The sequence below is a fragment of the Neomonachus schauinslandi genome, chromosome 5 (assembly GCF_002201575.2).
Source record: "Neomonachus schauinslandi chromosome 5, ASM220157v2, whole genome shotgun sequence".
Lineage (NCBI taxonomy): Eukaryota > Metazoa > Chordata > Mammalia > Carnivora > Phocidae > Neomonachus > Neomonachus schauinslandi.
This window is the reverse complement of record NC_058407.1, coordinates 167,111,168-167,137,582: the sequence shown is the minus strand read 5'-3', so window position 1 is coordinate 167,137,582 and position 26,415 is coordinate 167,111,168. Positions and strand designations below refer to the sequence as shown.

The 26,415-nt window shown below is 44.0% G+C and overlaps 1 protein-coding gene across 1 annotated transcript in view; it reads right to left on the bottom strand.

Annotated features, from left to right (window-relative positions):
• Positions 1-1,144: 1,144 nt before the first annotated feature.
• BAZ1B (bromodomain adjacent to zinc finger domain 1B) overlaps positions 1,145-26,415 on the bottom strand; it is a 70,380-nt gene continuing 45,109 nt past the window's right edge. Inside the window, exons 10-20 of the mRNA XM_021700311.2 lie at positions 25,027-25,132; positions 24,201-24,299; positions 20,707-20,884; positions 17,472-17,654; positions 9,191-9,338; positions 7,979-8,126; positions 6,091-6,206; positions 3,604-3,749; positions 2,361-2,464; positions 1,680-2,052; positions 1,145-1,165 (exon numbers count right to left, since the gene is read on the bottom strand). Coding sequence (XP_021555986.1) covers positions 1,695-2,052; positions 2,361-2,464; positions 3,604-3,749; positions 6,091-6,206; positions 7,979-8,126; positions 9,191-9,338; positions 17,472-17,654; positions 20,707-20,884; positions 24,201-24,299; positions 25,027-25,132 — 1,586 coding nt within the window. The 3' untranslated portion in view covers positions 1,145-1,165; positions 1,680-1,694. The remainder of the gene's footprint in view (positions 1,166-1,679; positions 2,053-2,360; positions 2,465-3,603; positions 3,750-6,090; positions 6,207-7,978; positions 8,127-9,190; positions 9,339-17,471; positions 17,655-20,706; positions 20,885-24,200; positions 24,300-25,026; positions 25,133-26,415) is intronic.

Here is a 26,415-nt window from a genome sequence, read left to right as displayed (position 1 = left end):
CGGGACTATGGAACCGGAGCGGCAGTGCTAAGCCCGAAGCTGGGGGAGAAGGGACAGTAAACCTATCCAGCAGCCACTGGAGCAAATCCCCAGTCTCCGGGCAGGGCAGGCGGGCGGGAGACAGGACCACACCTTGAAGTTCCGTATTAAGAGGCTTTATTCTCAAGTTCTAGGAGCTTCAATCCCCTGGTGGACAAGTTTTCCCTTAACTTAAATAGGTACAGAAGAGCTGAGGTGCTCACATTTTCTAAATTCAAAGCTGACAGAAAAGAAAATTAAACCCTGTCTTGCATTTTTATCAAAATCTGCCATAAAAGGGAGAGAAGACTACGAGGTTCTGCCTAACTAGAACTACTAGGGCCAGACTCCGCCCCCTGCCCCGCACGGACACGGACCCCTGCGAGATTCAGCTGCTCCGGGAGCTCCGTGTCTGCGACCGAGGCCAGAACAGGCTCGGGAGGAGGGAGGAGGCGGCTGGAGATGGAGGAGGCAGAAACGGCCGCCAGTGCAGGCAGAGGGACGCGCCCGACCCCGCCAGGTCCCACCGCTTGCCCTGCTGAGCCTCCAACCCCGCTTCTCTGAAGGCAAGAGGATGGGCTGAGGGAGGCGACGGGGCAAAGTAAAGCAAACACGTTCTCATATAAACTGTACTGTACATGTGCCAAAGCAAGATGACAGAAATATTTTACAAGATGTTCTTTATACAATACCACTGCTGAAACAAGCAACTTTTAATAACTAGAAAAGTCAATTTAAAAAAATTAAACATTTAAATTCTTCCTGCTTTTCTTCTGCTCCCCTAAGAGCTTGTGTCTGGTATGTGGGTGGGCTGGGCTCCAACACCCCTCTGGCCAGATCCATCCAAGTAAAGGTTATATGCATGATTATAAGCAGGACTCCAGTCTCTAAGTGAAGTGCCTTAGGTTCTTTGTGGGTTTTGTAGGGGTTTTTTTGTTGGTTTTTTTTTTTCAGTTTTTTTGTTTTTGATTTGGAAGGGGTGAGGTGGGGCGGGAGAGGGGAGAGCGGTCACAAAGAAGGGGAGGGGTATTCAGGAATGGCTCCAGGACATGTCCTTTTACTCTGCCAAGAGCAACTCAAAAGAGCACGAGTGTCTCGTGATGCTGGTGAATACAGAATGCGGTATGGCCCTCACTGCTACCATCACCTGAGGGAGAGGCAGGGAGAGACAGAGGACGGGCTTCAAGAAACAAGACTGGGTGTAAATGGAGAGTAAAAAAATCAACACCGCCTCCCCACTGGCCTGATTACCCCAATCCTTCCATGTAATACAGTAATCCCTCCCCTGGAGACCAGAGGCTTGGCACTGTCGTGGTGGCCAAAGCGGGAGGGGCCGCAGGAAAGAAAGTTAAAGGATGGGGGCCCACGAGAAAGCCGCACCCTTGGCCTCTCCCTGGAAACACTCAGCAGGGTTGAGGCCGCCTACCGCCCAGAGTATCTCTGGGCAGAGACCACCAGCCCAAGAGTAGGCTCTCCAAGGAGCTCTGCCTGCTTAGGGCCCTCTGGAGAGCTGGGCAAGGCAGCACAAGCTTGGGATGACGGGCATTTCTGGACTCCCTGTGATCTCCTCCCTTCCACATTCTTCTCCATCTTCCTCTCTCACTCCCTCCCACCCCCCCCGGCCCTCCCCCCCCCCCCCCCCCCCACCTCAGCTCCCTTACCAGGGCCCTGCCTCTCTATTTCTTCTGCCTTCGTCCCCTCGACTGTCCAACGGGCTCTGACTCACTGTCCCCTTCATCTTCAGCAAGCCGATCGGGAAACTTCTTGCGTTTCCTGCGGACATACGGGTGGCCAGGAAGGTGTTTATGCAACAGAGCCACCAGACACTGTTCTGTCTTCACCGTGCAGTTCAGCACATGGCTGCCTCGGCAGTTGTAAAGCTCAGCATTGGTAAACACTTGCTTCATGTCAGTAAGAAACTCCTGCACAGAGCGGTAGCTCCCACAGGAACATTTGTTCTGCATTGTCTGGAAGTCCATGGGGTGGGTGATGATGTCATAGTAATCCTCAGCCTCATCTCTGGTCACGGGCTCCCTGTGGAGAAGAACCAAATGGAGATCAGAGCGCGAAACCTTGTTTTCGGACCACCGTTCCCGGAACGCCCACCCCTGCTGAGATCAGCCAGCGGGCAGGCAGAGAAGAGGTGTGTTCACCTAGGACCAAGCGCTGTCTCTACCGGTCTGGGAAGGAATGCCCCCCACACTCAGACATGTCCTAAAGGAAGGATCAGGGTCGTCCATACGACCTCCACTCAGCGCGGCCCCAGCCAGCTGGCTGGCTGCATGCTCGGAGCACCCACCAGGCCGGTCCTGCTCCCCGGGGCCTGAGGACACAAAGCCCACCTGAAGGGCCAGCTGAAGCGGTACTTCACAATCTTGTGGAGGATCTCTTCACACTTCTGCAACTCGAGGCTCTGCCTCCGGGAGCTCCGCTTGGTCTGAAGTACCTGGCACCAAAGAAAGAGACATGTTATTACAGGTCCAAGAGAAGAGTGGACAGAACAGAAAACGTATATATCCTTTGAAAAGAAAACAAAAACAAAAACAAAAAGCTCAACCATCTTCTTGGAGCAGAGACAGTCAAAATCATCTGACATTCCAGTCAGGGAGCGCGCTCAGCGGGGCACACCTCTTCCCATCAGCCCACCGGCCCCTCCCTGGCGGACGCGGATCAAAGCAGCCCAGGGCAGGCAGCAGCTGCCGTTCCAGCGGTCCCGCTAGAGGTCGGCCAGAGAGGCCACTGTCACCAGCGCACCGGAGTGCAGATGGACCTGGGATCACGTGCCCACCGGGAGGGGTATAAACGAGCCACCGCAGAGACCCGCACGGGTTACGGGGACCACTGGCAGCCAATTCTCGGGGGGCTGGGGGCTCTGAGGAAGAAAAGCAAGAGGGACGATTCCTCTCCCAGGCCCTCCTGCTGCAAGCATGTGGGAGCTAAGTGGCTGGGGAGGGTGGGTGTCCCCTCCAGGGAGCCACTGCCACTGTCACAGCAGTCAGAGCCCCAGGCTTGAAGGGTTAGTTAGGGCTGGGCCAGCAGAAGGATCCCGCATTGCCCTCGAGCTCCCTAATGGCTTGCTTTATGCCCCCCAACCCCAATCTGCTCTGCCAAAGTAAGTACGTTTTCAAGAGCCTCTGACTGTTCTTTAAAGCTCAAGTGAAATCTAAGGAAAACCACTAAAATTACATTGGTTGAGGAGCAGAGGGGAGGATAACACCCCTCCCACAACAACTGTGGGCAAAAGACCCAGGAGTGACTGAGGCTCCAACATTGCTGGCATTCCCACAACGGAGACCCAGCCCCTCCGAGCCACTGGAGACACATGGATACTATTTTAAAATCCTTAACAAGTCATGGGCTGCCTATTAACTGGAGGAGACGAAGTTTGCAGGCTACAGCAGGGGAATGCCGGACATAGCTGCTCCTGGGGGGCCCGCGGCCTCTGTCTGCCTACAGGCCCACCCAACTGCCGCATCAGCCTCCAAAGGGAGGGGGGAGGGGCCCCCACCTGTTGCCCGATGGATTCCTGACGCTGGAGTGGGGGCTGAGAAACGACGGGTACAGCGAGGAGGCGAAATCACTCACCAGCTCTTCAACCTCTGCGTCGTCCACAGGTGGCGCCTTCGGCCGAGACTTCCTGGTGGGATGCGGCTTCTTACCTGGCCGGCGGCCTGGCCTCGCCGCAGCGGGGATGACACCCTGCTTGCCCCGGACGGTCTTTCGAGGTCTCACTATAATAGAAAATATGGATTCAGAGCTGAACAACGGAGGATGAAGGGAGCATGCCTACAGGATGGGGAGAGCATCTGGTTGAGCAGAGCAACAGCTCCCTTTGGTCATAAGTTGCTCTTGCTCTTGCTCTCCTGCCCTATCAGACATGATACTTTAAAGGTAGAGAAGCAGATGAATGGATACCTTTCATCAACTGCCAAAGACCTTCTAAGAATCTCTTCCGAAGGCCAGTTCCTTCAGAATGGCTACTCTCTGTCCCCGCTCTGTTCACAGCTACTCCTAGGAACGAGGCCTCTGAAGGAGTCAATGGCAAGCTGACTCACTCTGGAGGAGAAGCCGTTTGCTAATAGGTCTGCCTGGAATTCCCAGAGCCCAAGCTTAGCCTGTGAGTGTGTGTCCTTGCATGTGAGATGGAATCTGACTGTAGGACAGTTCTCGCCTCCTAGTTCCCCCAAATAATCCTATGCTCACCACCACAATCTTCTGGGAGAAAAGCTGTTATCTACTCGAAGTCTTCCTCAGTGAATCCAATTTAAAGGCCTGCCCCAGTCCTGCTTTCTTGCATTTCTGAAAACCAAACAATGGGCCAGGCCACTTCCATAAGAGCCCTGCCCAGGACCCCCAAAGGGAGAATAAGGAATACAAAGGCCCCCAAGATGACCCGTGTCTCAGGCTGACAACGGGTGCTCGATGTCAGATAAACCAATATTTCTCAATACGTCCTCAGGGAGTGATGCTCCATTAGGATTAGCTCAGAGCTTCTCCACTGAACACATTTTCCCTTCAAAGTAGGGAGGTGACATTTGGACAGAGACAAGGGTATACAGAGCCAATGACACAAAGAATCAATAAACAATGTTTCATATTCTACTTCTAGACCCTGATAACCTTTCATTGGCTATTTTAAGATCTCTAAGCTCAAGACCAGGCTTGGAAGAAAGAATAAGAAACTGACACCAAGGATGAAACTCAAAATGCTAGAGATGGCCACCAACCCAGGGCCTTGAGTTGGGAACTAGGGAACACATCTTTGGTGGCCTAAAAGGTGGAGTAGACAAAGGGTTCTCAGATACCAATACTTCCCAGATCCCTCTGGCAGATAAGACCCTAGAAAGCTGGACAGAACAATTTTTTTGGAAAGAAAACAGTAACTTGCAAGTGGAAAGCTATCACTACACTGAAAATAAACAAAATGAGTACACTGTCACATTCACAATCTATTCCCTGACAACTCTGCGTCCCAATCATATTCTCCAGCTAGCAGACGAAGTCTCTTCATAATCTGGGGTTAAGGGACTACTTGTGTTCTGACTCTGGACAACTGGGAAATCATGCCTAGTGAACAAACAAAAGGAGCTCTGTAGGAACGAGAGAAATTAAGGTATTCCAAATGAGAGCCCTGCAAGATTGGAAAGATGGGGACAGGCGTACACACCCAAACCCCTCAGGTTTTAGCAGCACCCCTCCTGTAAAACTGGTCATGCCAAGCATCTTCTCAGACTCCTTATACAAAGGTCTAAACGCTCAGAGTGCTGTGATCTTGGGAACTGTACCATCTCTTCAAAAGCTCATCAAAATCTTGATCTGTGGTCTCTTTTCTACTTATCTATAAAGAAGGGTATATTTTGGATATATATACCCTTGGAGGAAGCTGTAAAACGCTAGACTGCAGAGCTTTAGGTTTAACCATGAAAATGCCTCATGAAAAATGGCTGTTAAAGTGTGAGAGTCAATGCGGTTAAGTGTAAAGGAAGAGCCCCCCCAAAATCCCCCATTGGCATCTAGTCAAAAACAGATCTGAACCTTCCTAACAACCACCCTAAGCCATGAAAAAACTAGTCTTCTCTTTTCAAACTAGTAAAGCTAGATCCCTGCACACTATGATGAGAAAATCACGTGACCAGAGGAAAAATCACTTCTCTGAAAGCAACACTGCAGCACAGCCAAAACCACCGTTAGGAGAGGACAGTGAGCCTTGGCCTTCCTTACCCATGGTCCCCACTGTCCCCATACACTGAGAGGCTCGAACCAGCAGACTCGTCATAAACACACCTGGAGCCTTGAATTCCACTAAATGTCGGACCAAATGGATCTACATAGGGCTGATGTTCTTAAGACCAAGCCATCCAACTCCCACTAGGAAGGTGGTTACATGGCACCTTGAAAATCCCTTCAAAAATCACGGCAGTGGAGTCACCCCACAGCCAAAACATGGAGAAAAAGATGGTGGCCCGGTGGCAACGGGGGGGGGGGGGGGGGGGTGGCTACTGCCAACCCGGTCTTTCCCAGGGCAGCTTGGAAAACTGTGAGGTGAACTACAAAGGCAAACTGAATACTTACATCGCAGACCAGCCACCTCATAATCCTCCTCCTCCTCTTCTTCCTCCTCCTCCTCCTCCTCTTCATCACTCTCATCATCTTCACTGTCCTCAGAGGCAGACTCTTCGGTGTAATTTCTGTGGGGAGGGAAACAGATGTAGGGAACGCGGGTCTAGGCCAAAGTGGTCCTAAGAAAGAATGAAGGCCCACGGGGATCCTCTTCACAGACTGGGTAGATGAGATGACTGAGGGCAGGGAGCCTGAATCAAGGCTAGGACATGGGCAACAGCATGAAAGCCTAAGCAGGCCTCCTCCAACAGGCCCCAAATGCTTTGGATAAGACACCAATAGCAACAGAAATCAAGACCAAAATACAACCCCACCTCTCCTCACATAAAACAATACAAAACCTATTCATTCCTTTTTTCTCACGAAATCACCCAGATAATGTAACATTTCAGATATTAAAAGCTGTTCCCAACTCTGGGGTGGACTGAAAGCATACACAGCCCGGACAGGTGTTACTCCACCTTGACGGTCCTCTTCTAGTAGAACAGCTTGCAGATGACCATAACATCAAAGCAATGGTAATCCCAGCTCAGAACAGCTGGTCCAAAGCCCCGCCATTTCAGGGTAGTGTGCCTTACTTGGCTCTAAGTGCAGCGGGAGCGGAGTGAGAAATAACTGAGTAATGCTGTTAGATGGGGTCAGGGTCAAACAGCTCTGCCCTCTCAGAGACCAAACCAGAGCACCTATAAGCTGCCCTTTCACCGCCTCAAACTGCAATGTGGAAAACAATGGTATTAACTTGGCAAATATTAGGCATATCCTCTTCACAAGGCCTTATTGGGATCAGGGTGAAGAACAAAGCACCACCTCTACCCTCAGGGTACTAACAATCTCGTGGGAAGACAGTCAACATGTAGACTAACCACAGAGGCAAGATGCACCAAAAGACTGAGAGATTGGACGCTTGGTTGGAACACAGAGAGGAAGAATTAACCCTAAGAATATAAAAACAACATCTCAAACAAGCAGTGAAATTTTAGATAGGCTGTAGTCAGTTCCCTCAGTTCTGGGGAGAGGGAATATTCCCAGCAAGGAGGAAAGCCCAGCAGACAAGGATACCCAGTCAACAGCCTGCACCGAGCACACAACATGGGAATAAGGGCTCATAAAAACATAGACCGGTATTGTCTAAGAGTCTCAAAAATCAGGCCAGGGAGTTTGGACTTTATTCTAGAGGCAATGGAAAGACTTAAGTTTTAGGATAGTGACACGAACTTATCTTTATGCCTTACATAAACCATTCTGGTATCCACACCAAAGCTGGATGAACAGGAGGGGCAAGACCATGAGTTAAGGAGTTGAGAAGCCACCGAAGGAGCTCAGAGGAGAGATGGAAGAGGGTCAACTGACAGCAGGGACCACAGAGAGGGGCAGCAGGAGACTGACTCATGAGATGTCTGGACACGGAACTGACATAAATGAACTGAGCATGAGGGAGAGGAAGATGTCCAAGTTGACCCCAGAGTTCTAATCATGATAAAGAAGGAAAACAACAGGTATGGGTAAGGAAGGTCATGAGTTTCAGGACTCTGAGCAGGGGGTGGTTGCAGACGTAATTCAGAAGAGGGCAAAGCAGAAGTTAAGGCAAAGGGAGATAAACTGTTATCTGAGAAGGTATGATCCAGAAGATACAGAACATGTCTGGTAGTGAAAACCAGGAATGTCAACATCAAGTTAAATGAAATCAGAGCCCTCTGAGCTCCTACTTAAGTAACCCCAATGATCAGGCTCCGTACACAAAAGATGAACTTAAAACTCCTTAGAATCATTCCGTTTGAGTAACTAAAGCTTAACTGTAACAACCATTTCACTTATTTGTTTTGAGAGAAGAAATTCTCACCTGCCACGGGAGTTGCGCCTGGCGGTCGCAGGCTGGCAAGCAGGGCACTGCCACTCGCCGTCTGGGACCTCGTAGAGGGCTGGCCTCAGACAGAACAGGTGGAAGGCTTTATTACATTCATCACACAAGATCAGTTTGTCATCCTCACCTGCAAGGAGAAAAACTTGTATAGCATTGTTGGGAGCATGGCAACGGTCCGCAAGCCCGTAACAAAGAGCCACTCACCCTCAACTAACAGCATGGGGGAGCAAACAGTCTAGCATAGTGTTATCACTTTCTTTTTAAATACTGTCATTTCTGATCAGAAATGTAGCATAAACTAGGCTACTGGTAATTTAAGACTCAGGTCTTCTGACTTATATCCCCAAATCTAGCTCGGCCTAGGGAGGACAGTTAAAACATTTACAAAGTAGCAGCAAAAACCAAGTCGTAGCAGGAAAGGTGGCTGTTCATCTCAAACTAAGAGATGAATCCCACATGAAGTATTACATTTCCTGCCCATTCTCTTCCTCGACCCCCAACGCTTCCCAACTCCTATATGATACGGTTCTCTTAAACCACTCGGTGTCAAAAATGCACGGAACCAACCTCACATGGTCATTTCTCTCTCCGACCTTCATTCTGAAACTTCAGCATTTAGAGCAACTGATAGATTTTTCACAGGTCTTTCTATCCTTGAGAATTAAATCCTAACCTACTTCACAAAATAACGTTAGCCACTGAGAAGTCAATCGCTTGAGGGCTATTAGTCATGAAGTTCCTTTTACACGGGCTCTGAGAGCTGTGACCATTAAAGAGCCCCAAACGCCTTGCTCTGTAGGACTCAGTGGCAGAGGGCCCAAAGCGGAGTATTCCTCCCAGTGTGCAAATACTGCCCTCTGCTGGCAGACGTCTTACTTCGTGGATGACTAAAAACTCCGGGAGATGATGAAAGAGATTTAAAATTTTAGGTTAATGTGTTCCCTGTAGAAAATTTAAAGACTGGAGAGATAAACTGCTCTTATACTCAAACCTGAGGAACAAAGGGCTTGCTCTGATTTACTGTCATGTTATTTAAAAGAGCAGCATTTTACAGACCTCCAGAGGAAGGTAAAATCTGTCCCACTATACTTCAAAGCTGTGTGCACAGAATTCTTCAGCGGAGGAAATATCTTTGGAATGGAAATCCTAGTCCCTACTACACTCAGATAAGCAACACTGATCTAAATATACCTTTCTTTCGACAAACTTTGCATCGAGCATTTTCTGCTGACATATCCCACTTGATACAGGCATCAAGCATCCCAAGTAGAACATGCATTCTGGAAAAAGTCTGAGCTTCACGGATTGCTGTCTTCCATTTTTCCAGAGCAGATGCAACCTAAACAGAGACCAAACCAGGTCAGCATTACTACAATGACCTCAAGGACATGACATGTAGATTTTTCACATAATACTGGCAGAGTATGCACCGAGAGCACTAGGAACAGAAGAGGCGAGAGAATGCTGAGTATGTTTACCTCCTAGAGCTTCTCCACCCTCACCCACTTATTTTACAGCAGAAATCAAGGCTCTGAAGAGTGAAAAAACTTGCCAAAAGTTACACAGAGAATTAATGCAGGGGTGGGGGATGATCAGAGACCCATCTCTTCCAGTGAAATCCACTTAAAAATTCAGTATCATTTAACATTTATGGAAATGCTAGCATGCAACCATGTCCTGAGCTAACACAACTTTGGTTAATAAGATGATGGGTCTCTGCATTATGTGCCACAATCCCAGACTACAGGGCCTGGATATTACAGTAAATACTATCTACATAGCATTCAACAACACTTAAAAATATTAAGTACTGATACAAAGCATTCCTCTTGACTTTATCACCAACTTCTAACTAAGTGAAAATTTCAGAGGGCCAGGGCTCAGGCTGACTTCTTTCTGGGCAGTTACTCTCAGCTTAATAGACACTGCCTCCTCCCATCATCAGAAAATGCAAATTAATTCAGAATTACCCACGGAAAACACAGTTAGGATGGGGGAAAATACAATCAGGAATTTCAATGATAAAACACAACCCTCACTCCTATAAAACAGACATTCTAAGGAAAAACAAAAATGCCATTTTAGAATAATTCACTTATTTGTATTACTGTTTCATTAAGTCAAATGTGTTTTTTTTAGGTCTTCAAAATATTTCTTGCCTAAATGATTAGGTAAGCATCTGCACAGACAAATGCCTGTCTGTAGTTGAGCTACTTCTGAAGCTGTGGTGGGAGGGTTGAGAGAGGGGAACAAAGGCTGCCCTTTCTCTTTCTTACGGAAACAGAGAACCACAGAGAGCCCTGTGTTTGTAATTTCATAAATAACAAGAATACGTAATATAAACACAACAAAAATGAGAAGCTGCTAAAGCTCTAGTGGAATCTGACCCATTCCTTACTCCAACCTCCACTGCAGCTATTTCAACAACTGTCCTCAAAATACAGCACAGCTGCCTTCCTCCTCACTCAGAGCTCCTCCGTAAACTGTGAGGTCCACAACCACAGCTTGCCTCGCTGACCTTCTCCCGAAGGGCAGTGGAGAGCTGACATATAGCTACCGCACAGGTCCTCTTATTGCGCTAACAACCAACATCCTGTCAATGGAATATAAATTTTTTTTTAAGATTTTATTTATTTTTTGACAGAGACACAGCGAGAGAGGGAACACAAGCAGGGGGAATGGGAGAGGGAGAAGCAGGCTTCCCGCTGAGCAGGGAGCACGATGCGGGGCTCGATCCCAGGATCCTGGGATCATGACCTGAGCTGAAGGCAGACGCTTAACGACTGAGCCACCCAGGCGCCCGTGGAATATAAATTTAAGAATTTTAGGTTCAGCCCCTAAAAAGAGTGCCTACTGGGAAAAGGCTGAAAATGGCTAATATGAGCTTTGCTGTCCTCTAGTGGACACTCAGATGCACACAAGTAGTCAGGAAAAAGTCCTATCAGCAGATAGTACAGTACTGCCTTTTACTTATTTCCTATAAATTTTAAGATTTGAGCACTCAATAGGGCATCTAGCCTCATTAAAAAAAAAAAAAACAGGAGCGCCTGGGTGGCTCAGTTGGTTAAGCGACTGCCTTCGGCTCAGGTCATGATCCTGGAGTCCCGGGATCGAGTCCCGCATCGGGCTCCCTGCTCAGCGGGGAGTCTGCTTCTCCCTCTGACCCTCCCCCCTCTCATGCTCTATCTCATTCTCTCTCTCAAATAAATAAATAAATAAAATCTTGAAAAAAAAAACAAAAAACAAAAAAAAACAACAACCTGGGGCACCTGGGTGGCTCAGTAGGTTAAGCATTCAACTCTTGGTTTCAGCTCAGGTCATGATCTCAGGGTCATGAGATCAAGCCCAGGTCAGGCTCAGCGCAGTCTGCTTGAGATTCTCTCTCCCTCTGCCCCTCCCTCTACACTCACACTCTCTCTCAAATAAATAAATCTTTAAAAAAAAAAAAACAACCCTGAAAGATCTTAGAAATAAGCTTAACCTCATTTTAATACAGATTGAGATATAATTTTTCACGTGTAAAGAAAATAATGGTTTACATATATTTGCAGAGCTGTACAACTATCAACATAATCTTAATGAGAACATTTTCATCACCCCAAAAAGAAACCTTGTACCCCCACTAGTAGTCACTCCCTATTCCCCACCCTAAACTACCACTTCCCCAGCCCTAGGCAACCACTAATCTACTTTTGGTCTAGAGATTTTCTTCTTCTGGACATTTCATATATAACGTGTGGCTTCTTGGAGCATAATTTTTCTAGGGCCATCCACACAGTAGCATGTAATAGTACTTTATTCCATTTTAATTGCTGAATATTCTTCCACTGTATGGATCAATCAATTACATTTTGTTTACCCATTCATCAGATGATGGAAAAAATGGTTGTTTCCATTTTTTGGCTATCATAAATAATACTGCTATGAACATTTGTATAACCTTCATTTATTATTTTTGCCCAAGGTCTCACAGCAATTTGGGACCAGGTCTCCTTCACATCTCCAGATCCCCAATACCGATGCTCTTGACATTAGAGATACCGGATAATCACTAGCATCCTGTTAAACCCACAAAGTTATCCACCTACACCAGCCTAGATTCCAACCAACATCTAATTTTGAGGGCAAAACATTAGGCACTCAAGATTTGAAAGACCATCCTGGTTTCCTACCACTGGAAAAAAAAATTCCAAACAGTCCAGCACATTAAAACAAAAACCCCACACAATATTCAAAGACACTGGGTTTTTTTGTTTTTTAAAGACACAGTTTTTTAGGAACAGATGAACAGTGGCAACTAAGTTTTGACATTCAACACTGGTGGTATCCGATAAAATCCTGTGTCTCACAATGCTTCTGGGAGGCTAAACACATTATTCTGATGAAAAATTCAAATTCTCAGGGCGCCTGGGTGGCTCAGTCGGTTGGTCGGCTCAGGTCATGATCCCAGGGTCCTGGGATCGAGCCCCACATCGGGCTCCCTGCTCTGCGGGGAGCCTGCTTCTCCCTCTCCCACTCCCCCTGCTTGTGTTCCCTCTCTTGCTATGTCTCTCTCTGTCAAATAAATAAATAAAATCTTTAAAAAAAAAAAAGAAAAATTCAAATTCTCTAGCATGTTTAAATAAAGGTGGTCCCTACGTAGAAGTGGATATAACAGAATCAAAGGGAAGCCAGCTTATATGCAAAGTCTATATTAATCCCTTTACTAACAGTAAAAAGAAAACATCCTATCTTGCAAGGACAGGACAAGGCTTCCGACCATATTCTTCCACAAAAGAACATTTAAAGTGGAAAATCAGATAATCAGGTTGTCAGGACAAATGCATCCAAAGTAAACAGAGAGCCTAACAGAACCCAGGATATTGCCAAATTACACAAGGTCTTTCCCACTTAAGACAAAAAAATGAGATACATTATTAAATATTTGAAGTCATCAGGACTATTACAAAAGGGGGTTCGAGAAACAATCTACTTTTATTTATTTATTTTTTCTTTTTTTTCAAGATTTTATTTATTTATTTGAGAGAGAGAATGAGATAGAGAGAGCATGAGAGGGGGGAGGGTCAGAGGGAGAAGCAGACTCCCTGCTGAGCAGGGAGCCCGATGCGGGACTCGATCCCGGGACTCCAGGATCATGACCTGAGCCGAAGGCAGTCGCTTAACCAACTGAGCCACCCAGGCGCCCAACAATCTACTTTTATTAAAGACTGATACTAACTAACTCACGCAACCACCTAGTGCCCGCCGAAAAACGCTGGCCTGGGCTAAGTGGAAACCTTCAAAGCAAAGGACAGTGGAAACCTTCAAAGCAAAGGACAGTGGAAAATTTCAGAGCTGTGGCAAAGCTGACCTTCGGTCAGAAACTGCAGGCAGGGCATAATGCCATTTTAATGGAGAACATTGTTGAACTACTTAGTAGGCAACCTAATTGATTTTCCAAGAAACTCTTCCATGCTTTCCATTTGTGTACTATGTGTCTGGGCCCCAAGGTTAAATCTGCAGTGCTCAAATTTTCCTCCCCAATCAAAACTAAGAATGAAGTCTCATATGACAAGCTAAAAAGAGGTTACTTTGCTATGGGGAGGAGTACTAAAAAACAACTTAACAAGAATTCTACAGCCACTACTTCCCAACAAGAAGAAAATGTTACTGGTAAGGAAATGTCAAGGAAAGATCACGTCAAGAAAGAGACTCCTCTGGACAGAGTTAAAAACAAAACCCATGCAGTACTTGGCAAGGCTAAAACTGATGCCTAACGAGAAGAGACTTAGCAGAGGAGACTATAAACTAATGTCTTAGACTTTATCTGGAAGGTGACCTGCATACTAGGTGGCCATTAAAAGGGGCACACAGGAAGTGAGAAGCCAATCCCAGAAAGATACTGACATGAACAGACCTTGATCTTACTGAATCTTCGTTCTCTGCTCCACTTACCCTCCCACCCAGAAGGACTCTCCTTTCATCATGCATCACCTTGGCCTTGGAAAGAAATGGGGGAACTTGACAACGGTATACAAATACCTGAGGTTAGAGGGAAAACTCATTCTGTGTAAACTCAGAGGGCAAAACAAGGAGCAACTGTCAAAGAGGAGAAAGCCAATTTCAGTTCAATCCAACCAGGCCTATGCCCCCCTCCATGACTGGATTAACTCCTATTTATTCTTCAAACCCCAGTTGACACATCTGCTCCTCTGGGGAGGTTTCCCTACTTTGCCCTAGGTGTCCCTCACAGGTAGGCTGAGTCCTGCGCTTTCTCGTCAGGACCTTTTCTCGTCACTCCACCACAACCATCCCTCCCACTCCACAGGACTCCTGGACGGCAAGGACTTCTGGCTTCTACTCATCACTACAACCTCCAGACCCACCACAGGACTGCCCAAGACAAGTCTTTACCAGCTGGTTTCGAAAAGAAGGAAGTACGGAAGGGGGAGAGAGAAATCAAACACAAAGGGAGGTATTCTATGGGATAATGCCTGGGACGTTTCCCTTAATGTAGTGGTTTCAAATTCTTTTCTTTGTAAGTAATCTTAAGTAGAAAGCTAATAGACAAAACAGAAAAAAATGGAGCTGCTAACTATTCTAATAAAGACAAACCAGAGACGACATAAAGTTCATCAGTAAGGAATTAATGCGCTGAGAAAACACGGTATCACGTAGATCTATAATGGACTGAAAGCGGGGAGACAGACAGAATATGTTGATGGATAAGAGACTGCAGAACATGACGCAGATGATTCCATTCTGTAAAATTCCAATAAAACTATCTTCGTGTGCATACAAAAAACACACCAAATACTGAAGACTGATAATCCTGGGGAGCAAAACTAGGATGGGAGTTGTTTCATATTTCACTTACCTCTCACACTGGATTTACTTACAATGAGCATGTTACTTTTAAAACTTAAACCAGAAAGCTGGATATCCACATGCAAAAAATTGAACTTACACCTTAAGTCTACAAATAATAATTCAAAATGGATCAAAGATTTATTTATTTATTTTTATTTGAGAGAGAGAATGAGATAGAGAGAGAGAGAGAGCATGAGAGGGGGAGGGTCAGAGGGAGAAGCAGACTCCCTGCTGAGCAAGGAGCCCGATGCGGGACTCGATCCCAGGACTCCAGGATCATGACCTGAGCCGAAGGCAGTTGCTTAACCAACTGAGCCACCCAGGCGCCCCAAAATGGATCAAAGATTTAAATGTAAAAGCTTAAATTCTAAGACCTGTAGAATAAAACAGAGGGGAAGGAAACTGGATTTGTGACACTAAATTTGGCAATGATCTCCTGGATATGACACCGACAGCAGAAGCAACAGAAGAAAAAACAGGTAAGGCAAACTTCATCAAACCTGAAAACTTTTGTGCATCAAAGGATGGCATCAACAGAATGAAAAGGCAGCTCACAGGATGGAAGAATATATTTGGAAATCATATATCCGATAAAGGATTAATACCCAGAACATATAAAGAACCTACATAACTCAATGACAAAAAACACATAATCCAATTAAAAGACAGCTAAAGGACTCAAAGACACATTTCCCCAAAGAAGACAAATGGCCAACAAGTACATTGTTCACCACTAATTATTAGGGAAATGCAAATCAAAACCACGAGCTATCACTTCACACCCATCAGGATGACTGCAATCACAGAAACAGACCCATCAGGATGACTGCAATCACAGAAACAGAACATAACAGGCATTGGCAAGGACGTGGAGAAATGAGAACCCTATGCACCACCGGTGGGCATGTAAAATGGTGCAAGGCTGTGGAAAACAAGGCATTTCTTGAAAAAGTTAAACAGAATTACTATATGATGCAGCTATTCAACTTCTAGATATATAGCCAAAAGAACTGAAAGAACTGCAACAGACAGTTGTATGCCCGTGTTCCCAGCAGCATTACTGGACGTGAGGGCCATCTGGACCCAATATCTGTCATCCCACTGTTCTCCAGGATGACTCTGGCTGGTGTGGCTGGTTAGATGGCTGTCTCCTCCCTCCCTCACTGTGCGGCCCTGCTGAGGGTGTGCACCTGGCCATAGAGGACAACCTTCTCTGACAGATCAGGATCGTCCTTCGGTCAAGGGTATACAGCTGGACTCCCCGGTTAGACGCTCCAACAAACTCTTAAAAGTCCATAGCAGCATACCCACAATGCCAAAAGGTGGCAGTGAGTGCATCGCCAGATGAATACAGAATGTGGTATATACACAGAATGGAGTATTACTCAGTCTTAAAGGGAAATTCTGGCACATAACACAACATAGATGAGCTCTGAAAACATTATGCTATAATCCATTAAGAGACTCTTAATCTCAGGAAACAAACTGAGGGTTGCTGGAGTGGAAGGGGGTGGAGGGATGGGGTGGCTGGGTGATGGACACCAGGGAGGGTATGGACTATGGTGAGTGCTGTGAATTGTGTAAGACTGATGAATCACAGACCTGTACCCCTGAAACAAATAATTCATTATATGTTAACAAAAAAATTTTTTTAACAAAGGAAAACATTATGCTAAGTTAAATAAACCAGTCACAAAAGGACAGATATTGTGGGCGCCTGGGTGGCTCAGTCGTTAAGCGTCTGCCTTCGGCTCAGGTCATGATCCCAGTGTCCTAGGATCGAGTCCCACATCGGGCTTCCTGCTTGGCAAGAAGCCTGCTTCTCCCTCTCCCATTCCCCCTGCTTGTGTTCCTGCTCTCGCTTAAAAAAAAAAAAAAAAGGACAGATATTTTTTTTTTTTTTTTAAGATTTTATTTATTATTTGACAGAGAGAGAATGAGAGAGAGAGAGCGAGCACATGAGAGGGGGGAGGGTCAGAGGGAGAAGCAGACCCCCTGCTGAGCAGGGAGCCCGATGCGGGACTCGATCCCGGGACTCCAGGATCGTGACCTGAGCCGAAGGCAGTCGCTTAACCAACTGAGCCACCCAGGCGCCCAAAAAGGACAGATATTGTGATTCCACTTCTATGTAATAATACTCAGAGCAGTTGAATCCATAGACACAGAAATAAAGTGCGGATTGCCAGGGGTTGAGGAGACAGCGAAATGGGTAGTCTTTAGTGGGCATAGTTACAGTTTGGGAAGATAAGAAGGCTCTGGAGATGGATGGTGGTGACAGGTGCACAACAGTGTGAATGTACTTAACACAGAACATAAAAAAGGTTAAGATGCTACATTGTTCCTTATGTGTATTTTACCACCATTTTTAACAATTTAAAAACCACTACCACCTTTTAAAAATCAATCACAGCCCTGGTAAAAGGGGATGGGAGCACTGTGAGACTTTATCCAACTGTGCTCCACAGACCAGTTTGAAAGCCACAACATTTAGTAGAAGTGAGAAAAATGGAACACTGGCTCAGGGAACAGTGCTTTACAGAAGGTAAAAGCACTGGGTTAGACTATTTTAAAATCAGATCCACTCTCCTACAGTTACGAAACCGCATCTTCATGAACAAAATACCTTTGCTTCCTCTGCCAGTTTCTTCTCTTCGTCCACCTCTTCCGTCTTTGCTGAATCTTCACTTTGGAGTTTTCTTCTCTTTTGCTTGGGAGCCATGAAGCCTTGGAGAAACTTCTTTATGACACTGGCTTGTAGGGCAATAACACACTCACCAAAATCCTTCAGTTTCTCTAATGAGATCACCTACAGGAAATGACGAAAACAAGAGAATGAATGAAAGGCCAAGATGACAGGAGACTATCCTCCCCTCCCCACACCCCGACTCTGGTCATCTCTGTGTACTACTCTTACTTGATGTGGGCTGTAGGGGGAAGCTAATTTTAAGCATGTTCAGTGGCAGCTCCCCACCAGTTTCAGTGTCACTGGGAAAGTTTATCCAAAAGCAACTTCACTGGGGATTTGCCTAGGAGGTAAAGGCCTTTTACTAAAGCTAACCCCTCCCCACATGTGGTAGTAAAATTCTATATTTACTCAAAATAACGCATGTTGTCTGCTTAAAAAAAAAAAAAGGAGACTATCCTTGACTAAATTCAAATCAATCTGGGCCCCAAATGGGTCACACAACATGAATTTGCCTTGGTCCTCAGTTCAATGGGTGGTTTATACCTTTAAAAGCAGCTGACTACCTCCATTTACCCAGCAATGGGACCCATGGGATGCTGAAACTTGCTCTACTTAATTAAGGAAGTTAGGGAGCTCATTCATTCACTCAGCAACTGGGTGTTTACTATGTGCAAACTACAGTCTCAAGGCAAAGAAAAACTGAGAAGGAAAATAAACATTTACTAACCCACTGGCTTACAAACTATAAGCCAGGTAATACACTTTCCATACTTGATGTCATCTAAGCCTCACATTTATTTTATGGATAAGGACAGAAGCAAAATCACTTTGATCCAAGTCACACTCTTGAGTGAATGCTACCTTCTCAGTCATGCAAAACATGTCAATTTAAAAAATACCATTTTATAACTATAAAGAAAAACAAAGAATGATGATAATCCAATGTTAGCAAGGTGTGAGCCTGGGTTTGGCACAAAGTAGGCAATTGACTAATATTTGCAAAATAAACAAAAAAGTAAATATTGTATTTGAAACTGGCAAAATATTTAGTGTTGAATAATTATTTAAAAAATCACTAGAACAGGGGTGCCTGGGTGGCTCAGTTGTTAAGCGTCTGCCTTCGGCTCAGGTCATAATCCCAGGGTCCTGGGATCGAGGCCTGCATTGGGCTCCCTGCTCTGCAGGAAGCCTGCTTCTCCCTTTCCCACTCGCCCTGCTTGTGTTCCCTCTCTCGCTGTGTCTCTCTCTGTCAATTAAATAAATAAAAAAACTTAAAAAAAAAATCATTAGAACAATAAAGATATTTAAATCCTTTTTCCCACAAAATGTACCATGAATTCATAACCAGACTAATTTTTTTTTTTTTTTAGATTTTATTTGACAGAGAAAGACACAGCGATAGAGGGAACACAAGCAGGGCGAGTGGGAGAAAGAGAAGCAGGCCTCCCACAGAGCAGGGAGCCCAATGTGGGGCTCGATCCCAGGATCCTGAGATCATGACCCGAGCCGAAGGCAGACGCTTAACGACTGAGCCACCCAGGCGCTCCCCCTTTTTTTTAGATTTTATTTATTTATTTATTTGACAGAGATAACCAGACTAATTTTTTTTTTTTTAAGATTTTATTTATTTATTTGAGAGAGAATGAGAGAGAGCACATGAGAGGGGGGAGGGTCAGAGGGAGAAGCAGACTCCCTGCCGAGCAGGGAGCCCGATGCGGGACTCGATCCAGGGACTCCAGGATCATGACCTGAGCCGAAGGCAGTCGCCTAACCAACTGAGCCACCCAGGCGCCCTAACCAGATTAATTTAAAAAAAGGCTGGGGGTACCTGGCTGGCTCAGTTGGTAGAGCACGTGACTCTGGATCTCAGGATTGTGAGTTTGAGCCCCACAGTGGGTACTGAGATTACTCAAAAAAAATAATAAAAATTAAAAAGGAGAAAGAGAAAGCTACATATATAAGATGCATATATAATATGCTAATTCTAATAGCAAAGAAATAGAAATACAAAAGTCTTAGAGTAAAAGATTTATCCTATCAACTCCATGGGTTATTTTATGTATCCCAAAGCGATATAAAGACTTAAAGAAATGGAATGTACTTACAAATTGAGAAAAAAGATGCAACTGCTCAAAAAAACACATGACTAACACACATGCTGTAACACATATGAATAATTTGAAAAGACCCACAATTATTAGTATCTTTGGAGTTACATGGATTTTATTTAAAATCAGTAAAAAGCATTTTAGTATTTTCTGATGGACAGTATTTTTCAATCTTCTCTCCAGCTGTGATATCTAAATCTATCTCATGTGGAACATGGGGTCTCCTGAATTCATGTGAGGGTCTTTCTGAGCACTGACAGGACTCTAAACAGGCCTTGAAATGTACCCACTTACCAGCATGAGTGCTACCCAACATTAAGCATAACCCTACTGAGCTGATTGGTATAAAGGACAGACAAAACAGGGATACACAAACAAGTTTCAGATCTTAAAGCACAGGCATCAATCACATGGGCATATTATAGATATATTAAATAATGTTTCAGGACTGTGACTCCAGGACCAGTTTTCATTCAACTTAGTAGAAAATCACTTTTTGGGGTGCCTGGCTGGCTCAGTCAATGGAGCGTGCGACTCTTGTTCTCTGGGTTGGGGGTTCGAGCCCTATACTGGATGTAGAGAGTACTTAAAAATAAAATCTTAGGGGCATCTGGGTGGCTCAGTCCATTAAGTGTCTGACTTCGGCTCAGGTCATGATCTCAGGGTCCTGGATCAGCCCTGTGATGGGCTCCCTGATCAGTGGGGAGTCTGCTTCTCCCTTTCCCTTGCCCCTTTCCCTTGCCCCTCCCCCTGGCTCATGCTCACTCTCTCTCTCTAAAATAAATAAATAAAATCTTTTAAAAAATAAATAAAATCTTAAAAAAACAAAACCAGAAAAGCTCTTTTGAACAAAGGATCTAAGCCAATGATTAGATTTTTCTGGATATCAAAGGAAAAATATCAAATGTACATGGAGAATTTTTGGTTCCACAGGTCTTTCAAAAACAAACCCACACATGATTTCCAGGGTCATCTGGGGAAGTCAAGAACAATATCAGGGAATAATTCCAAATTGAGTTTCCATGAATAACAGATCTCCTAAGGGTGTTTGCTTATATTCTTACCCGAGCTTCAAATTCCGATGTTTCTTCCACATAACCAAGTCCCCCCTTTTGTAACCTTGTTGCAACTTCAATGAGATCACTGCGAAGAAAGTTTAAAAGCTCCTGGTTGCCATCACAGGATTTTAGACCCAAATTAGGCTTCCGGGCCAGATGAATAGAATGAATGATGTCCTGGTACCTAGAAAAGTTGGGGAAAGGGAGGGAAAATAAACTCTGAATGACAGGTCTCACTTCTAGAAGACTTACTCAGATCTTCATCTCTCCTTGGTGATTTCTTTAGTTTCGTGTTTCTTGTACAAATTTTCCAATTTGTCTTATTCTTGATTCATTTGAAAAGCACCCTTCTTTTTTTCAATTATTTGATAATCCTAGTACCTGAAGTGTCACCTAGCTCTCATTCATGGTTCCTGGTCGGCATTTTTTTTTTTTTTACCTTTTTACCATGAGTTTCTTGGGATTTTATCTGTGGAAATTCTTTGAGGCCTGGTTTCAAGTTGTGCTCCTCCAGAGAATGTGCACTTGCTCACGTCAGTTACCAGGAAATGCTACCAACCTAAGACAACTTTAAATCACCTGCCTGGAATGCCTCAAAACATAGTAAAAACGTGAAACAGGGCTGAAACTCTACAGAAGGACCTTCGAGTTCACGCTCACGCTAAAGATTAACCCACTGAGGTCCCAGCAATAGACTGGCAAGTCCGTAAGCTTCACTGTTGGCTGCTGCTGCTTGCTTTTTTTTTTAAGATTTTATTTATTTATTTGAGAGAGAGAGGAGACAGCATGAGATGGGGGAGGGAGCCTGATGCGGGACTCGATCCTGGGACTCCAGGATCATGACCTGAGCCGAAGGCAGTCGCTTAACCAACTGAGCCACCCTGGCGCCCTCACTGTTGGCTTCTTACAACAAAATGAAAACTAGAGCTCAAGGTCATCTCAGTTGAAGTATACTAAGTTCCCATTTCATTCTTAATAAGCATTTTATTTATTATATATTATTTTCCTCTGAATACAACTTCATTGTGTCCCACTGGTTTTCTTGCAAAGATTTCCCTTTCCTTGCTTTCTAGAATTCCCTTTATTTTCTTCTTTGATGTTATCTAGGAATATATTTAACTGTCAGTTAAAATCTTTTTGGACATCTTTAAGGAATTTGTTTCTAATTTTATCACAATCTGATCAGAGAAGGTATCCTGAAACTCTATTTTTAAAATCTGTTGAGATTGCTTTTGTGGCTAAGTATATGATTAATTTTTATAAATGTTAAATGGATAGAACAAAAAACTTTACTTCTCTTTTTCCAACTGGCCTAGTATCATTTTGTTTTTAAATTCCTTTTTTTATTGAGGGGCGCCTGGGTGGCTCAGTCAGCGAAGCATCTGCCTTCAGCTTGGGTCATGATCCTGGAGTCCCAGGATGGAGTCCCGAAGCTGGCTCCCTGCTCAGCAGAGAGTCTGCTTCTCCCTCTCTCTCTGCCCCTCACCCTGCTCGAGTCTGCTTCTCCCTCTGCTCCTTACCCGGCTTGTGTACTCTCTCAAATAAATAAAATCTTGAAAAAAAAAAATTCCTTTTTTTTTTTTTTAAAGATTTTACTTATTTATTTGACAGAGGGATAGAGAGCACAAGTAGGCAGAGTGGCAGGCAGAGGATTGTGAACTTCAAATGGTCTGTGATACATTATCCTCTCCCCTTGGCTACCCCAAAGGAAATCCAAATAACCACCACCAAGAGAACAGATAAAGTAAAATCACAAAGACTGTACACAAATTCCCAGAATAGGATATAGAAAGAAAAATGATAGAGTTTGGTTATAAAAATCATGGATGGAACCTGAAACTACCCATATATTTTATGTCAACTATACTTTAATTAAACACAAAACAAAACAGAACAAAATGTGGATGGCTCTTCAGTAAAATAATGCTAAGGAACAGTAAGTCTCAACTATTACATATGCTTGACAGCCTTTAAGAAGTTCAAAACCAGCAAAACAAGATATGTGTTTGGGGTTTTTTTTAATGCTCAACAAACCAAAAAAAGTCTAAGTTTTGTTTTTAACCCTGACAATCCAATATTTTTTTTTTTTTTTTTGGGAGAGAGAGAATGAGAGACAGAGAGCACGAGAGGGAAGAGGGCAGAGGAAGAAGCAGACCCCCTGCTGAGCAGGGAGCCCAATGCGGGACTCGATCCCGGGAATCCAGGATCATGACCTGAGCCGAAGGCAGTCGCTTAACCAACTGAGCCACCCAGGCGCCCCGACAATCCAATATTTTAACCAAACAGAAGACACATCATAGAACCATATTCCTTTGTGGTTGGGTATATTTGACATTTTCCCTTGTCTTTCTTAATTTGCCTGTTAATATCTATATTAACACACCATGATTCTGAATAAAATTTTAATTAATTTATGCATTAAGTAGTGGACTAAAACTAGTGTCATGTACCCATCCATTATCACTCACAAAGTCTGGAAAAGTTGCAGTTGTGTACTGAACAATTTCTTCTTTCTTTCATTTCTTCTTTCTTCAAACCCAAATGCAACTATGAAAGCATGCAGTCAGACACTAAAGGTGGCCTTAAGCCAAAACCTTGCCCTGGCTTTGACAGGAGCAATGGCTAGAACAGGAAGGACACTAGCAAATCTAGATGTAGATAGTATTTGTTTTGGAGGCTTTTAAAGATACAATTCATATAACATTAAACTCACCAGTTTAAAGCATACATTTGCAGTGATTTTTATGTTGTGGAACCATCAAAACTACCTAATTCCAAAACTTACATCACCCCAGAAAGAAATCCCATACCCGTGAGCGTCTGCCTTCGGCTCAGGTCACGATCCCAGGGTCCCGGGATCGAGACCCACATCGGGCTCCCTGCTCAGTGGGGAGCCTCCTTCTCCCTCTCCCCTTGCCCCCTCCACCCCGCTCATACTCACTCTTGTGCTCTCTCTGCATTCTCTTTCTCAAATAAATAAATAAATAAATAAATAATAATAAATCAATAAATCAGACATTATGGGCCTTTTGTCTAGCTTCTTTGATTCAGCCTGTTTTTTAGTTTCAGCCCTGCTATAGCTATAGCATATAGCAGTACTTTGTTCCTTTTTGTGGCTGAATATGCCACATTTTGTTTATCTATCCAACAGCTGATGGACATTTGGGTTTTCATTTTCTGGCTATTTCAAATACTGACAATACTTCTGAATACCAACTGCTGTGGAACTGCAAGGCTGTCTAACTACAATGAGGATCTCAGTTCAGTGCATGACACACATTAATCAACGAACAATCCTGCTATGCTGTATATACGTGGTTTAAAAACATGCTTTTCCAAATAAGCATGAGTCAAGAAAATACCAAGCAATAAGAACATAAAAGGGTTACAGACACTTTTTAAAAATTTACTTTTATCACTTTTATGGATATATAACCCCTTAGATATTTATAATATTTAATGCTGAAGAGAAGCTGTGAGAACAAGATGAAAATCCTTACCTCTTCTCGAGTCTCTCTTTAAGTTGACTTTCTCTTATTCCCTGAGGGTGAAGGCAGTTTAGCAACTCATCCAGTTCCTTCTGACTATCACATAAAAACCTGCAAGGAGAAACACAGAATCAGCAACTCTGAAAACTTATCAAATACTAAGAAAGGGATCTAGGATTGTTGGTGGGAGTTGGGAAAAGAGAATTCCAAACTTGCTCACAAGTAGAACAAACAATTTACTATTTCCATGAGGCCTACTGTTAACTTTATCCTAGAATACCGGAGCCAATGTTTCCTACTAAAATACGAGACAAATTTTATTCAGTTAATTGACACACTTGTCCATACACCTTAAAACAGTAAACTTGCCTCCAAAAATAAAAGATGAAAGGTCATTAAACCAAAAGCAATCATAGGAAAAACAGTTAATGCAATCACAAAATAAAAGGGACCCTCTCAAAACCTAGTTCCCCACTTAAAAGAGAACTGACAGAAAAGCAGATCAATGGCTATGTATACAATTTATATTCTTTAATTAATAAAGATGAAAATCCTAAATCTATTCCCAGATTGAAAAACACTTCCAACTCAATGTAAGATCTATCCCAGAACATACACAAAGTTATATTATAACGGGGAAATAAAATTCCAAAGCTTGGAACAAATATATTCTTACCAAACAAAATCAAGCCTGCTTTTAAAGCAATGAGTTACATATCCAAGAAATCAAAGTCATACAAAATGATCTTAACAGATAATCACTGGTATCACTATATTAAATATTTTCTTAACATGAAAAAGGAAAAAGAAAGAGCAACCCGATAAATGCTCACATTACCATAGATTCTGGCCTTGTTTGGGTATGGTGGTCTCCACAGCAACTTCTGTTGCTAGTCCAGGTTGTGTGTTCATGCTTGCATTTTTGCCTAGGTTTGCTTTCTTACCTAAAAAAAATTTAAACATTAGGTTAATACAGTAAATACCCAATTCCTCGTTTCAAACCTAAATAGGACAGTGCCAAATCCAACAACTAATAACACAGATGCTGCCTATTAAATACATCTAGTGTACAACAGGTGTTAATTTCTCTTAAATAGCTTACACAGAGCACATTATTTGAGATACTCTCTATACAGCTGAACAGTTGCACAGTTCAAAGTTTAGAGTATCACAACTTAGAATGGAGCAGGATGACTGAGTAACTATATCAAAGCAAATAATCCATTTACTCCTTGTACGTGAGGCTTAGCACAAAGGCATTTATTTGTGGATTTTTTTTTTTTTTTAAGATTTTATTTATTTGACAGAGAGAGAGACAGCAAGAGAGGGAACACAAACAGGGGGAGTGGGAGGGGGAGACGCAGGCCTCCCGAAGAGCAGGGAGCCCGATGCGATGCGGGGCTCGATCCCAGGACCCCGGGATCATGACCTGAGCCAAAGGCAGACGCTTAACAACTGAGCCACCCAGGCGCCCCTATTTGTGGATGTATTTAAGTAGGGACAAGTGAAACACAGAAACTAGTATAAACTTACCGCTGGAGGATTCAAAATGTCAAACACGATGAACTTTTTTCTAAGCCAGCTCCTATATACTACTAGGACATAATACAGATAGATCTTAAGACAATCTGTGAGGCCTCACCTAACACTATAATTGGTTCTGTCCCCTGCTCCCATTCTCTCCCCTTTAACCTGTCGCACTTGCCCTGCACTACAAACACATCACCCTATTAGTCTTCTGAGTCAGGTGATTTTAAAGAGACCCTGCCATGCTGGAATGAGAGAACATGAAGTAACAATACCCACCAGGATGCACTAGAAGTGAAGGGATGGTATGCCCATTTTCTCTTGGGAGCTAGAACTATGGAGACCTAATTTCTAAGAACACCCATTAAGCTTCTGAAAAACATCGTAAAATCAGCCTCTCCTCCTGCTGGAAACTCTCCCCCAGGTCTAAAGATCCTGACCGTACATTTACTGCTCTCAAACATAACTGCCCTCATGTGGGTATTTACAAAGTCTACCAAAACTAGATTTTTCTACTGAAGTGCTACAATCTAACACTTAATATTATTAACATAGTTTGAAAAGGCCTTCGGGCGCCTGGGTGGCTTAGTCGTTGGGCATCTGCCTGCTTCTCCCTCTCCCACTCCCCCTGCTTGTGTTCCCTCTCTTGCTGTGTCTCTCTCTGCCAAATAAATAAGTAAAATCTTAAAAAAAAAAAAAA